This window comes from Ruditapes philippinarum, unplaced genomic scaffold (assembly GCF_026571515.1).
Source record: "Ruditapes philippinarum isolate M1 unplaced genomic scaffold, ASM2657151v2 ctg126_1_1_1_1, whole genome shotgun sequence".
Lineage (NCBI taxonomy): Eukaryota > Metazoa > Mollusca > Bivalvia > Venerida > Veneridae > Ruditapes > Ruditapes philippinarum.
Window position 1 is genome coordinate 656,903 of NW_026858637.1, and position 13,501 is coordinate 670,403.

Consider the following 13,501-nt stretch of genomic DNA (forward strand, 5'->3'; position numbering starts at 1 on the left):
GTTTTGGAACAAGGAAGGTATAAATAACTCAACCCATTGCCACTTTATATAACGGTATGTTTGTATCAACCATTTATAGTGACTTCCTGTAATTCATGTAAGAAACATTCATGGCAAATATACTGTAATTATAGGATAAACTCTGGGAAAGTAAAGGTATATCAATGTTTCCATAGAAATATTAATCTAAAACTGTTTTACTTTCAAAACTGCATATAAAATCTAATAACTTAAATCAATGAAAACAAAGAAAAGATAAAACTTAAACAAAACAAGATTGCATTTGAGAAAAATGCTATGCCACCGCATTATAAGCTCTATGCCTTGTACCTTCAGACAAAAATATTTTTTATCTTTTACTATATGTACATAATGAACATCAATGACCCCCGGGCAATTATTTGAACAATCTTGGTAAAGGTTCACTTTGCAAAGTCTCATGCCATATATTTAACCTCTAATCTTTGTCAATTCAGAGAAGAAGATTTTTCAATTCAGAGAAGAAGATTTTCAAGTTTTTACTTTATCTTATAAGGAAAACTATCGCTTCTGGGGCAGTGTAATTTTAACACTAGGGGCATAATTAAAACAACTTTAGTAGAGGACTCATAGATGATATTATATACCAAATATCAAAGCTCTAAGCCTTGTACCTTCAGACAAGAAGATTTTTTAATTTTTTACTATATGTACATAGTGAAAATCAATGACCCCTGGGGGTGGGGCCAATTTTGACCCCAGGGCTATAATTTGTACAATCTTACTAGAGGTTCACTACATAATGTTTCTTGCAAAATATCTTAACTTTAGCCTTTGTAAATTTAGAGAAGATGATTTTGTAAGTTTTTACTATATACATATAAGGAAAACCTATTGCCCCCGGGGCGGGGCTAATTTTGACACTAGAGGCAAAATTTGAACAACTTTGGTAGAGTACCTATAGATGATATTATTTAACAAATATCAAAGCTCTTAGCCTTGTACCTTCAGACAATAAGATTTTTGACTTTTTACTATATGTATATATTGAAAATCAATGACCCCCAGGACGGGGGCAATTTGATCCCAGGGCTATAATTTGAACAATCTTTCTAGAAGTTCACTTCACAATGTTTCATGCAAAACATCTAACCTCCAGCATTTGTCAATTGCTTGAAGAATTTTTTTTAAAGTTTTTACTATATACATTTAAGGAAAACCAATGAACCCCGGGGCGGGGCCGATTTTGACCCCAGGGCTATAATTTGAACAATCTTGGTAGAGGTCTACCAGACAATGCCTTATGCAAAATATCTAAGCTCTTGGCCTTTTGGGTCTTTAAAAGAAGGTATTTTAAGTTTTTACTATGTGAACAAATAGTGAAAATCAATGACCCCGGGGTGGGGCCGATTTTGACCCCCAGGGCTATAATTTGAACAATCTTGGTAAGGGTCTACCAGACAATGCCTTATGCAAAATATCTAAGCTCTAGGCCTTTTGGGTCTTTACAAGAAGGTATTTTAGGTTTTTACTACATGTACATATAGTGAAAATCAATGACCCCCAGGGCGGGGCCGATTTTGACCCCCAGGGCTATAATTTGAACAGTCTTGGTAGAGGTCTACCAGACAATGCGTTATGCAAAATATCTAAGCTCTAGGCCTTTTGGGTCTTTACAAGAAGATTTTTTTAATTTATTCTTATAATTTCTTTTGGTTGCCATGGCAACCAGATTTCTGCATGGAATGTAATTCTTTGAACAACTTTGGAAGCCCTTCACCCAAGGATCAATCCTGCCAAGTTTGGTTGAAATTGGACTAGTGGTTTTTCACAAGAAGATTTTTTAAGTTCACTATATAATCTATATAACACACACACACACAAACAAACACACACACAGGTGAATCGCTATATGCCACCGCATCGCAGATGCTGCGGTGGCATAATAAAATAGTTCTATCAATACTCTTAATGTAATTCTAAGAACATCATAATTAAATATTATAACAACAGAAATAAACTTTAACAAGTAAACTCATAATGTGAACAACAAAACATTATAACATAATCAAGAACTTTACAACAACAATAATGACATATTAACATATGTGACAGTAAACTCTTATGTTGTGCCAGCCAATATTATTCATCATTTAGAAATGATCCTGAAAAAAGTATTTTTTTCTGCAAGACATAGTAATAATTATTTCCTCTCACTGCATGAAACCAGAAACTCTGACAGTGGATGTTGTACTCCTATCAGATGACTCATGTTCTGAAAAAGGCAAACAAATGTCTTGACTTTGATCAAAGAGAAGTAACTCTTGTTGAAATGCTATTTCCCTTATACTTAATAATCACTCTTAGAATTCTTTTTTCAATTTTACAACTCAGTTACAATTCTGTCGTTAGTTTGCATTCACTGCAACAATATTACAAATAAATATGACTAAAAAATCTAACCATATAAATATCAATATTCTGTTTGTCTGATTAACATAAAGGATGTATGTTTCCATGGAATATCTAAATATTTACAGAGTGAACAGAGGATGTAATATTTTGATGAGTTTATTTGTATGAGTGTAAATCAATTTTCTTTTCAAGTAAACATATTTTACACTTGGTAAAAGGTCTTTCTCCATCAGCCAAGCCCAAAAGAAGCAATTTTACCTTTCTAGAGATAGTGTAACATAAAATCCAAATGCAAAAAGAAACTTACAGGAATTGGAGCCAAACTATGTACTTTGAAAGTGTACTTGAGAAAAAACATTGTAACAAATGTTTGCATACTCATCATACCAAACCATCTGTAAACATAAAATACATATTCATGTTTCAGGCAATCAAATAACATATTAAAGCTAACAGTTAAACATTTTTCTCTATCTTAAGTTGACATAGGAATCACAATACAACTTGAAAACTCTCAATAGCTAAAATTAAATTATGATTAATATGACTACAGCATACTAACCTTCCTGGACATTGGTATCTACCACCACCGAAAGCCACAAAGCCTGGTTTCTCAAAGTTTCCATCCGCCCATCTTTCTGGCTTAAATACTTCAGGATCTTCAAAATATCTTTCATCACGGTGGGTTAAATAAGGGGAGATCATCAGCATTGATCCAGCAGCAACATGGAATCCCTGTAAATAGTAACTTCCCTTACATGATTGAACAAAAATTACTCTATTATTATCATGTTATCATTTTGCTATACTGCATTTAAGTAAATATACAGTATCATTTTTTTCAATTAAAGTTTCATACATTCTTGTTATAGTCATCTAAAATACAACAATAAATAAGAGAAAGTATATTTTCTTGTTATAATGTCTCACTGACCTATCAAAATTATAGCTAGTCAAGAAACTCAAACTGGGAAAGAAGAGACTTTTATCCTGCTACTGTCTATATCATCAGCTGGATAAAGCCTTGCCGGATAAACTTTTCTTGCATATCAGACAGGATTATCTTCCGTTTACACCAGTGCTAGAAAACTCTGTCTTACACCCCCCCATGTAAGACAAGTGGCGTGCTTTAAATGACGTCATTGCTGCGCGCCTTTTATGAATGAATTACGTTCTTAGGATGACGTCACTTAACCGTTATGAATGAAGTTGTAAGTTCATACGCTACCATAAGAAAAAGGTGCGTAATGAAAATATCAGTTTTCGTAATTTCTGTTCTGAAAATAATTGATATGTAATATGCAAGAAAAAGAATCAAACACCGGCTGTTGGTACAGACGGGAATATCTAGCTCTCGGGTAACTGTTTAGTGGTAACTCGGCAGAGCCTCGTTACCGCCGTAAACAGTCACCCTCGAGCTAGATCTTCCAGTCTGTACCGGCAGCTGGTGTAAGATTCTTATAATCTATCTCCAGTCATTACTCTACGTCACATGATGACGTCGCATGTTTAGCAGCAAAACAAAACTGCATTTAGATGCTATTTTATCGGGGAAAAAGAAGAATGAAACCATTTAATTATTCTTAAAACATGATAAAAAGCAGGATAAATCAAATACATGGTTGATGTCGGGGTGGAGAAGGTTTATCCGGTTCGCTGCGAAAGTGAATCTTGGCTCGCTAAAGCTCGCCAAGATACACTTTCTCGCTCACCGGATAAACCTTCTCCATCCTGACATCAACCATGTATTTTCTATCTCTCTTCAAACAAAATAGGGAGATGTCTGCAAGATAGGGAAAATGGGTTTTATCGTGGACAAACCACTTTCAAACCTCTAAGCATTCAAGAGGTCTTTTAGTATAATTAAGAATATATCTTTATGAAAATTCTTTACATATGTACACTTTAATCTTTATGTAACATTCCTGTAAAATTTGACTGAAATTCATCAATTAAAAAAGCTCCATTTCCATCTTGGAAAAGCACAACCCTCTTTTGTAAAACTGACATGGCCTCTTAAAAGAAAGAACCTAATCTCAAACCCCTTCAAGTATCTCTAAATTCTACTGTTTAGTTTAGCCAATGAAGTGATTGTCATATGAATATCACATGACAATGAAATACCATACAGGATGCAGGTACCTGCTTTAAGATATTTTTGTCTATAATATTCATTTTTACAAATAGTTAATGGTGTATTTACAGGACTTACAAAGGTATTACCAATTTGTATGAAATTATGCTAAGTAATAAGACATATTTAATGTAAATATTCCTTACTATGCACTGTTTTAATTTAACAGCTGCATACATGTCTGTCAGAATCTAAGCTTTAATGCACACAAGTTGAGGACATCATAGTCACTTCTAGTAAATAAATAACAGCTCATGAATAAAAGGTTTGAGAATAGGTTGGGTGTGAGATTAGGTACTTTAAGATAAATTGTATCCATATTCGAAAATGTGAATCTATATTGAATCAAATGTTAAATAACAATGATATACCGATAACCCAATATTTAATGACAGCCACATATCTCTGTTTTCTACTAATCAATGGAACATGTTCCATGTGTTTTTTTTTACCTTTATCTTGGTATCTCTAACCACTTTTCTACCAATGATTCCCTCACTTCTAATTCTAATTGTCTCATACACACAGCAATGTAGATACTTCAGCTTCTTCAAGTCTGCTTCCTTTATACAGCTTCCATTTTTCCCTGTCATATAAAAAACCTTTCATTATCAATTGAATATTTTTATGAAATTAAAGAAAATCAGAAATTTGGGCTTTATTTGTTTTTGTGGATTTTACACAGATTTTTACACATTTCTGTCACATCTTGGCTGTTGATCCTCTTAACTGGCTTTCATAGATAACTTATCAGTAATTACCAATTTGCTTAAAGTGGCAAACTTGAAATGCAGACTTTACAAAAGTTTTAGTAACTCAAGACTTTAGTATGAGTATTAGAACAAAATTGCTTATACCAATTCTCAAGTGGTCAGGAATATTCTGAGAATGTTTTATTTAACTAGAAGGGCTTTTTGTTGAAAAAACATATGTCTCCCATATATGTACTGTAAGGAAGGAATAGCACCAGCAGTTTAACTATGAAAGTCAGACAAGTTTTTTTCTATTTTTACTCTAGTGGTCATTTTGCAGGGTTTCTACTAGGAATTTTTATTTAAGAGTCCCAGGGACTCGTGCTCATAAAATATGAGGGTCCCAGAGAAAAATATGAGGGTCCTAATCATTTATTACTTTAAAGTAAGGTATTACTTATATATATTGTCTAGGTTTAATTCTTTACATTTATATACATTGTTCAACTACATATGCATTTTTATTGACCTTGTTAAATAAAATAAAAAATATAAACTATTTATTATTTATTGTTACTTTTTATTTTTTCATTTCTTTCATTTGGCTGAATGTTTGTGCAACTTGCATAAAGTCAAGATCTTTCACATCTGGTCCGACATACGTCTTGATGACGGACAATTTATTTTGTATCTACTATTTTGGAAGTTCAAACATCCATTTTCCGAGGCAAATGGATTACATTGTTTGGTTGAGACGCAATGGCTGCATTTCATATCCGTGGTCGTCTCGTTTTGGACGAGCCACGGGTAAGTTAACTTAGCCACTTTTCATTAAAATTGGGGGAGCAGCCGACATGTTTTACGATTTATTTTAGAACAAAAAACGCATAGACTGGGGCGCTTTTTTAAGGTCGACTAAATTCTAGTGTGCGCCGTTTTATTCCGTATTTAACTGTAATTAATTGCAAGAAAGATAACTCTGCTGTATTCAATATTAGAACCCGTCTACCAAATTACGTCATTTCCTTTAAAGAAGCGGAAGGAATTTCCAAATGATATTTACGGAGGAAAATTTAATTTGCGTCCCCATGGACGCACACTTAGAGTAATTGAGGGTCCTAGGTTACTATTTTTGCGTCAAGGACGCAGGAAATGTGCGTCAATAGAAACCCTGATTTTGTACAGTGAAGCAGAATGTGCCAGCTATATGCACAGCAACGGCTGGTACTAATCAATCCTGTGAATTTTCGCTGAATTGCCAGCAGTTTCACTTGGGTTTTTCTAGTTTTAGCTCTTGTGATCATTTTTGCAGCAAATCTTAACATGCCAGAAATATGCACAACTAGGATTGGCACTGATCACCCCTATTATATTTTGTTGAATTCCCGTCAGCTGAAGTTTCATCTGTGAAAGCCAGACAAGAATTTTCTATTTTTAGCTCTGGTGACCATTATGCAGTGAAGCAGAACATCCCAGGGATATGCACAAGTAGGGTTAGTACTGATCACTCATGTGAAGTTTCATCAAATTCCCTCAAGCAATTTGACCATCTCTAATCTCTAGTGGCCATTTTGTGCAGCAAAGTAAAACATGATGGCAATATGGAGAACTTATCAATCCTGTGAAGTTTCATCAAAATCCCACCCAAAGCTTGACCTGTGAAAGCCGAACGAGCTTAATGTGGACCTACATTGTTTTGTGATAGACATTGTAGTTCATCTGATCTTCTGATATCCTTTAACACCATATGCTCTTTTTTTAACCCAAGAACTAAGTTTATACAGAATGAACCTCATAATGTTAAACTGTACACAAACCCTATCCCTATAATATCTAATCCGGGTGGAGGGACAGACAGCTAAGGCAAAAACAATTTGTCTCCCAAAATGTAGATGTATCAATTTGTGTTCAGTAACAAAGATACTGTTATACCCTGTGATCTGTTGGAATCAAGTGATTACATTTATATTGTAATTAGCCCTTGCCCCCAATATAGAGACACCATCAGTCAGCACAGCTGACTTTTGATATTGCAACCACTTTAACTTCAAAATTCAAAACTGGGCTTTTATAACTTTTACCCTAACCATGCTTAATATCTTTAATAGAATTTTCTGTCTTTGTAATATGTGTAATATGGACAATATAAACATTCATCATAGTTATTTTACAATATGTACTGACTGTATAGAGAACAGTGCAGACGTTGATCAGAAGGCACAGATGTGTCAGCTAACCTTGGTCTGCACTGGTGCCATGTGTAGAATCATTTTCTGCCAGCAGGCTATGGGTTAAAGGATTTTAACATAACATTACAGAAAAGCATAGGAACTTGAATAGCATGTTTTACCAATTATAACCTTCAAACAAGAGTGCCATGATGGCCCTGAAATCGTTCACCTGTATAAAGGCCCCTAGGCCAAGACCAATTTTAAACCACGGGCTTTTATTGAACAAACTTGGTAGACACCCATTAGAAGATGTTTCATGATAAATATCTAAGCTCTAGCTCTTTAGGGTTTTTATAAGAAGATTTTTTAAGTTTTTACTATACACATAAAGGGAAAAACAATGACCACGGGCCAATTTAAACCCAAGGGCTTTTATTTGAACAAATTTAGAAGACACCCACTAAAAGATGTTTCATGCTAAATATCTTAGCTCTAGCTTTTTGGTTTTTTTTTAAAAGATTTTTTAAGTTTTTACTATACACATAAAGGGAAAAACAATGTCCCCCTGGGCCGGGCCAATTTTAGCCCAAGGACTTTTATTTGAACAAATTTGATAGACACCCACTAGAAGATGTTTCATGCTTAATATCTTAGCTCTAGCTCTTTGGGGTTTTTTAAAAAGATTTTTTAAGTTTTTATTATATACATAAAGGGAAAAACAATGACCCCCTGAGGCGGGGCCAATTTTAACCCTAGGGCTTTTATTTGAACAAACTTGGTAGACACCCACTAGAAGATGTTTCATGCTTTATATCTAAGCTCTAGCTATTTTGGTTTTTTAAAAGAAGATTTTTTAAGTTTTTACTATATACAAATAAGGAAAATCAATGACTCCCAGGGGCGGGGCCAATTTTTACCCTAGGGCTTTTAATTGAACAAACTTGGTAGACACCCACTAGAAGATGTTTCATGTTTAATATCTAAGCTCTTGCTATTTGGGTTTTTTAAAAGAAGATTTTTTAAGTTTTTACTTTATACAAATAAGGAAAATCAATGACCCCCCCAGGACGGGGCCAATTTTGACCCCAGGGCATTTATTTGAACAAACTTAGTAGACACTGACTAGATGATGTTTCATGCCATATATTTTAGCTCTAGCTTTTTCGGTTTTCTAAAAGAAGATTTTTTAAGTTTTTTTTTGGTTGCCATGGCAACCAAAGTTCTGCTTGGAATTAAATTCTTTGAACAATTTTTATAGTTGACTACCAAAGGAACATACCTGTGAAGTTTGGATGAAATTGGCTTAGCAGTTTATGAGGAGAAAGTTTACGGACAGATGGACGATGGGACGCCGGACAAAAAGCGATCACAAAAGCTCACCATGTCACTTTGTGACAGGTGAGTTAAAAATGTATGCATCATCATGCAAATTTGTTTCCATTCGTTATCAAAGTAAAGATATAAATAAATATTACATATTCAAAATACACTTATAAGGCAATAGTAAGTTTCATTCATATTAGAAATCATTCTAAATATAGCTATGAACAGTTTAAAATGATTCATTCTTTTCATACCTGATTTCTGAAGTAGTTTATCTATATGGTATGTCATAGCTAGCAATAAATCATTTCATATCTAACAATACTTCCTAATATGGTAAAACTAAATGTTTTAGGACTTGATAACAGGTATTTATCAAAATTTGTGAAGTCATTGTTCTTCATACAATCTTCAACCTGTAGATTGTAACAATCAATCAAATATCAAACATCATTTGCAGATATGTAGTAAAAACTTAAAAAATCTTCTTTTATCAAGTTCAATTAAAAGCCCTGGGGTAAAAATTGGCCCCACCCCAGGAAGTCATTGATTTTCCTTATTTGTATATTGTATAAACTTAAAAAATCTTCTTTTAAAAAACCAAAATAGCTAGAACTTGGATATAAAGCATGAAACATCTTCTAGTGGGTGTCTACAAGTTTAATCAAATAAAAGCCCTAGGGTTAAAATTGGCCCCACCTCAGGGGGGTCATTGTTTTTCCCTTTATGTATATAATAAAAACTTAATTTTTTTTTTTAAAAAAACCCAAAGAGCTAGAGCTAAGATATTTAGCATGAAACATCTTCAAGTGGGTATCTACCAAATCACAACCTTATTTTTTCAAAAAGATTCATCTTTTACCATGACTCCTCCAGAGTAAAGTTACTCATTTATATTTTTGATACAGAATAACATAAAAAAATTTATTCTTAAACCCATAAATCTGCTTGAATGTGAAGTCACTATTACCACCAGTACCGAGGCAGGCCAGCCTTTACAACTGTGCAGTTTGATAACACTCTATACTGCTGGTAGCTTAATTTTTGTATTCTGATATTAAAAACACTTAAACTTTGTAATGGTTGGCAAGGCAAATCCATTACAAAAACAAACAGTGATATCTTGTTTGTTACGAACAGTACCTTTGAAATCCTTGAATACATCATTCAACTCCGCTAACACTTTCTTTTGGACATTTTCATTGGTCAAAATGTAGGTCAACATCCAATAAGCCGCCTGTAATTTACAATTTATCATATCAATTAATATCAATAAACTGGTCTGGAACTTTTTATGATTTATATAAGTTTTATAGATGGCTTCACTGTCATGCTATATGACCAAATATCTAAGCTTGTGGCATTGTAGAGTCTTAGGACATGATTACTACACAAGTCAATATAATAAATGTGTCTCTATCACTGGGGCATGATTTATACTATACATCAACTTTTGAAGAGGTCCATTGCTGCATTGTTCACAATATCTTAACTCTAGCACATGCAGTTTTACATTTAAATACGTTTTCCCATATTACTATAATTATGTTAACTAAGTGACTCCAAGCTGGGCAATTTTTGAACTTATTTTATTAAGAACCACAAATCTAAATATTTTAGCTGGTAAAATGAGAATTTAATTTCCAAGGTTTCAAATTATTTTCATTTTATTTTGGTTGGGTTTTATGTTGCACCAACACAGTAGAGGTCATATGGCAACTTTCCAGCTTTACTTGTTAAAGAGACCCCAGGTGCCCCTACATGCATTATTTCAGGCACGATTGGGCACCAGAGTAGAACAACTGCATTCCCTAAGCTAACTGGATTCCTTCCTCACATGAAAGAATCAAAAGTCTTTGGCAGGATTCTAACCTACAGTGGTGAGGGGAAAGTGGTAGGAAGTTAAGGACATTAACCACTCATCCATTGACGCCCATTTCAAATTTTCACCTTGCATCATCCATGAACTTGTTTGCAAATTATGCAAAAATCAAACACTATCAATAGCATTTAGTGTGTGTTTATTCATCAAAATAGAACAGAATTTACAATTTTGCAGGTTAAATGTGATGAGGCAGGGGAGGCTGGCTCTAAACATATTCAATACCTTTCATCTGTACATTTTATTCTGGAATTTACATAACTTTGAAGTAGTGAAAATGTTTTAAAATCCTGCTGATGTGCGTACTGCAGGTACACTCTACTTTTAGTTTACAAACTGACTCACAAAAGTTTGCCAGTCAAGACAAAATCATAATTTTTCAAAACGCACATGCTTTTTGCGAGTATGCAAGCTTATATTAAAACCCTGCCCAACCTCTTATATTGTTCTCACTTTCTTTTTGAACCTTGCATTATCAATAAAGGAACTTTCTATGCATACTTTTATAATCACTCTTTTTCAACTAAATGTGATTAATACCCCCACAAGACTGCTTCGGAAATGAGGTATACCTTGTAAACGAATTGAATTAGAGTTATGGTTGTGGGCAATTAAAGATAGTTGTGACTGCACTTCCTCTCATTGCCCTTGACCATTGTATGAAGTTGCATTGAATTCCAAACATCCGTTTTTAAGTTATGGACCAGACAAGGAAAAGGAACAAAGGGCACTAACTCTGCAAATACTGAAGATGCAGTTATGGTTATTGTACACTGCAATTTCTCTCATTGCCCTTGACTATGTATGAAGTTGTATTGAATTCCAACTAGTAGTTTTCAAGTGATGCACTAGACAAAAAAGTAACAAAGGGCAATAAATATGTAATTAGTCCAAATAGAGTTATGATTCTTGTGCACTGCGCTTCCTCTTATTGTGCTTGACCATTGTATTAATTTGTTTTGAATTCCAACCAATACTTTACAATTTATGCTTTGGACAAGAAAAAATATCAAAGGGCAATAACTCGTTATTAGTAAATTAGTCAATATGGAGTTATGGTTCTTGTGCACTGTATTCCTCTCAATGTGCTTGACCATTGTATTAAGTTGTATTGAATTCCAACTTGTAGTTTTCAAGTTATGCTCTGGATGGAAAAGTTAAAAAGGGCAATAACTCTGTAATTAGTCAAGATGGAGTTATGATTCTTGTGCACTGCATTTCGTCTCAATGTACTTGACTATTGTATGAAGTTGTATTGAATTCCAACCAGTACTTTTCAAGTTATGCTCCAGACAAGGAAAAGTAAACAAAGAGCAATAACTCTGTAATTAGTCAAGATGGAGCTATGTTTCTTGTGCTCAATGTGCTTGATCATTGTATGAAGTTGTATTGAATTCCAACCATTAGTCTTCAAGTTATGCTCCGGACAAAAAAAGCAATGGAAAAGTAGCAAAAGGCAATAACTCTGATATTACTTTAGATAGAGTTATGGTTCTTGTGCACTGCACTTCCTCTTATTGTGCTTGGCCATTGTATGAAGTTGTATTGAATTCCAACCAGTACTTTTCAAATTATGCTCCGGACAAGGAAAAGTTTTGTTTGTTTGTTTGTTTCATTTTATGCCTTTACCCAACATTATTTCAGTCATATAGGCGGGTTGTTTCCTAACCATCGTTCCTGGAGAGTTACACCAGTACTAGACAACCTTCCTCCGCGCTAAACTACCAAAGCATCTCCCGGGGATCGAACCCACGCCAGAGAGGTAACTGGATTAGAAGTCATTGACGCTAACCCCTCGATCACGGAGGCGGTACAAGGAAAAGTAATAAAGGGCAATAACTCTGTAATTTGTCAAAAAGGAGAAATGGTTCTTGTGCACTGCACTTTTTCTCAATGTACTTGACCATTATATGAAGTTATATTGAATTCCAATCAGTACTTTTCAAGTTACACGCCCGTTTAACTCACAACGAGTGAAAAATGTCCATCGGTAAAAATGTTGTGAGCAACTTCCGTTCCTCGTTGTGAGCACCCATCTATGACGTGTGACACGATAAACAAGGTGAGTTTTTCATAATTTTTGAAGATTACAGACATTTATGTAAAAATATCGGAATGCAGTTAGCTAGCGATGTGTTTTCCGAGTATGCACATGTAAAGATATTGCCTGTTGGTGGACAATTTGATGGAAATACCGTGCGACGCAGTCACTCGGGGTAGCTGGAAAACTGGAGACAACTTCTCTTTGGACCTAATTTAACATTGAAGACGTCGATTCTGGTCACATTTTGTGCATTCTAACCTAAAACAGATGCCCACAAGTCTTCAGCGTAAATTATTATCTGAAAGTCTTCGTAGAAACGAAGATATACTCTTTTTTGCTTTAATCCTCGTTGTGAGCACCATAACCTCGTTGTGAGCAAGACAAGCGCAGTGCTTGTCTGGTTTTAATATGTAATTCAAATGGCAAGAATACAATTTTCAATCTACCAAAAGCAATCAAAACGTTTTTGTACAATAGTTTTTCTTTGCAATAGTTCTTCTTTTTCTTTTTTGAAAATTATCCTTCATATTCACAAGTCATCAGATTAACAGAAGAACTAATCAGTGGAGGTTAATCAGGTATTTTATTTCGTATACTCTAGTGTGGCACGAGTGAACATCACGGGGTGTTTATGAATATTTCAACAATTTCACAATCTGTGTGATACACACATATATGTGTTTATCCTGAGCTGAAGACTGACCAAGTTATGTAAAACAAGAACTATCACGGTAAGTTGACAATGCGCCTGACGTGGTGCTTTGTCCTTTGATTTATGGAGCAGATAGATTATTTGTTTTTGGACAACTAGATCTTCAATGTGAAGGTAATTCAATGTCAAGGTGAAATAAATATAGGTCA

At 34.3% G+C, this 13,501-nt stretch overlaps 1 protein-coding gene across 1 annotated transcript in view; it reads right to left on the reverse strand.

Moving 5' to 3' along the window:
- Positions 1 to 31: 31 nt before the first annotated feature.
- Positions 32 to 13,501, reverse strand: part of LOC132753803 (24-hydroxycholesterol 7-alpha-hydroxylase-like) — a 46,709-nt gene continuing 33,239 nt past the window's right edge. The window contains exons 7-11 of the mRNA XM_060744333.1: positions 9,858 to 9,951; positions 4,981 to 5,114; positions 2,957 to 3,129; positions 2,702 to 2,789; positions 32 to 2,254 (exon numbers count right to left, since the gene is read on the reverse strand). Of these exons, the coding sequence (XP_060600316.1) occupies positions 2,183 to 2,254; positions 2,702 to 2,789; positions 2,957 to 3,129; positions 4,981 to 5,114; positions 9,858 to 9,951 (561 nt within the window). The 3' untranslated portion in view covers positions 32 to 2,182. The remainder of the gene's footprint in view (positions 2,255 to 2,701; positions 2,790 to 2,956; positions 3,130 to 4,980; positions 5,115 to 9,857; positions 9,952 to 13,501) is intronic.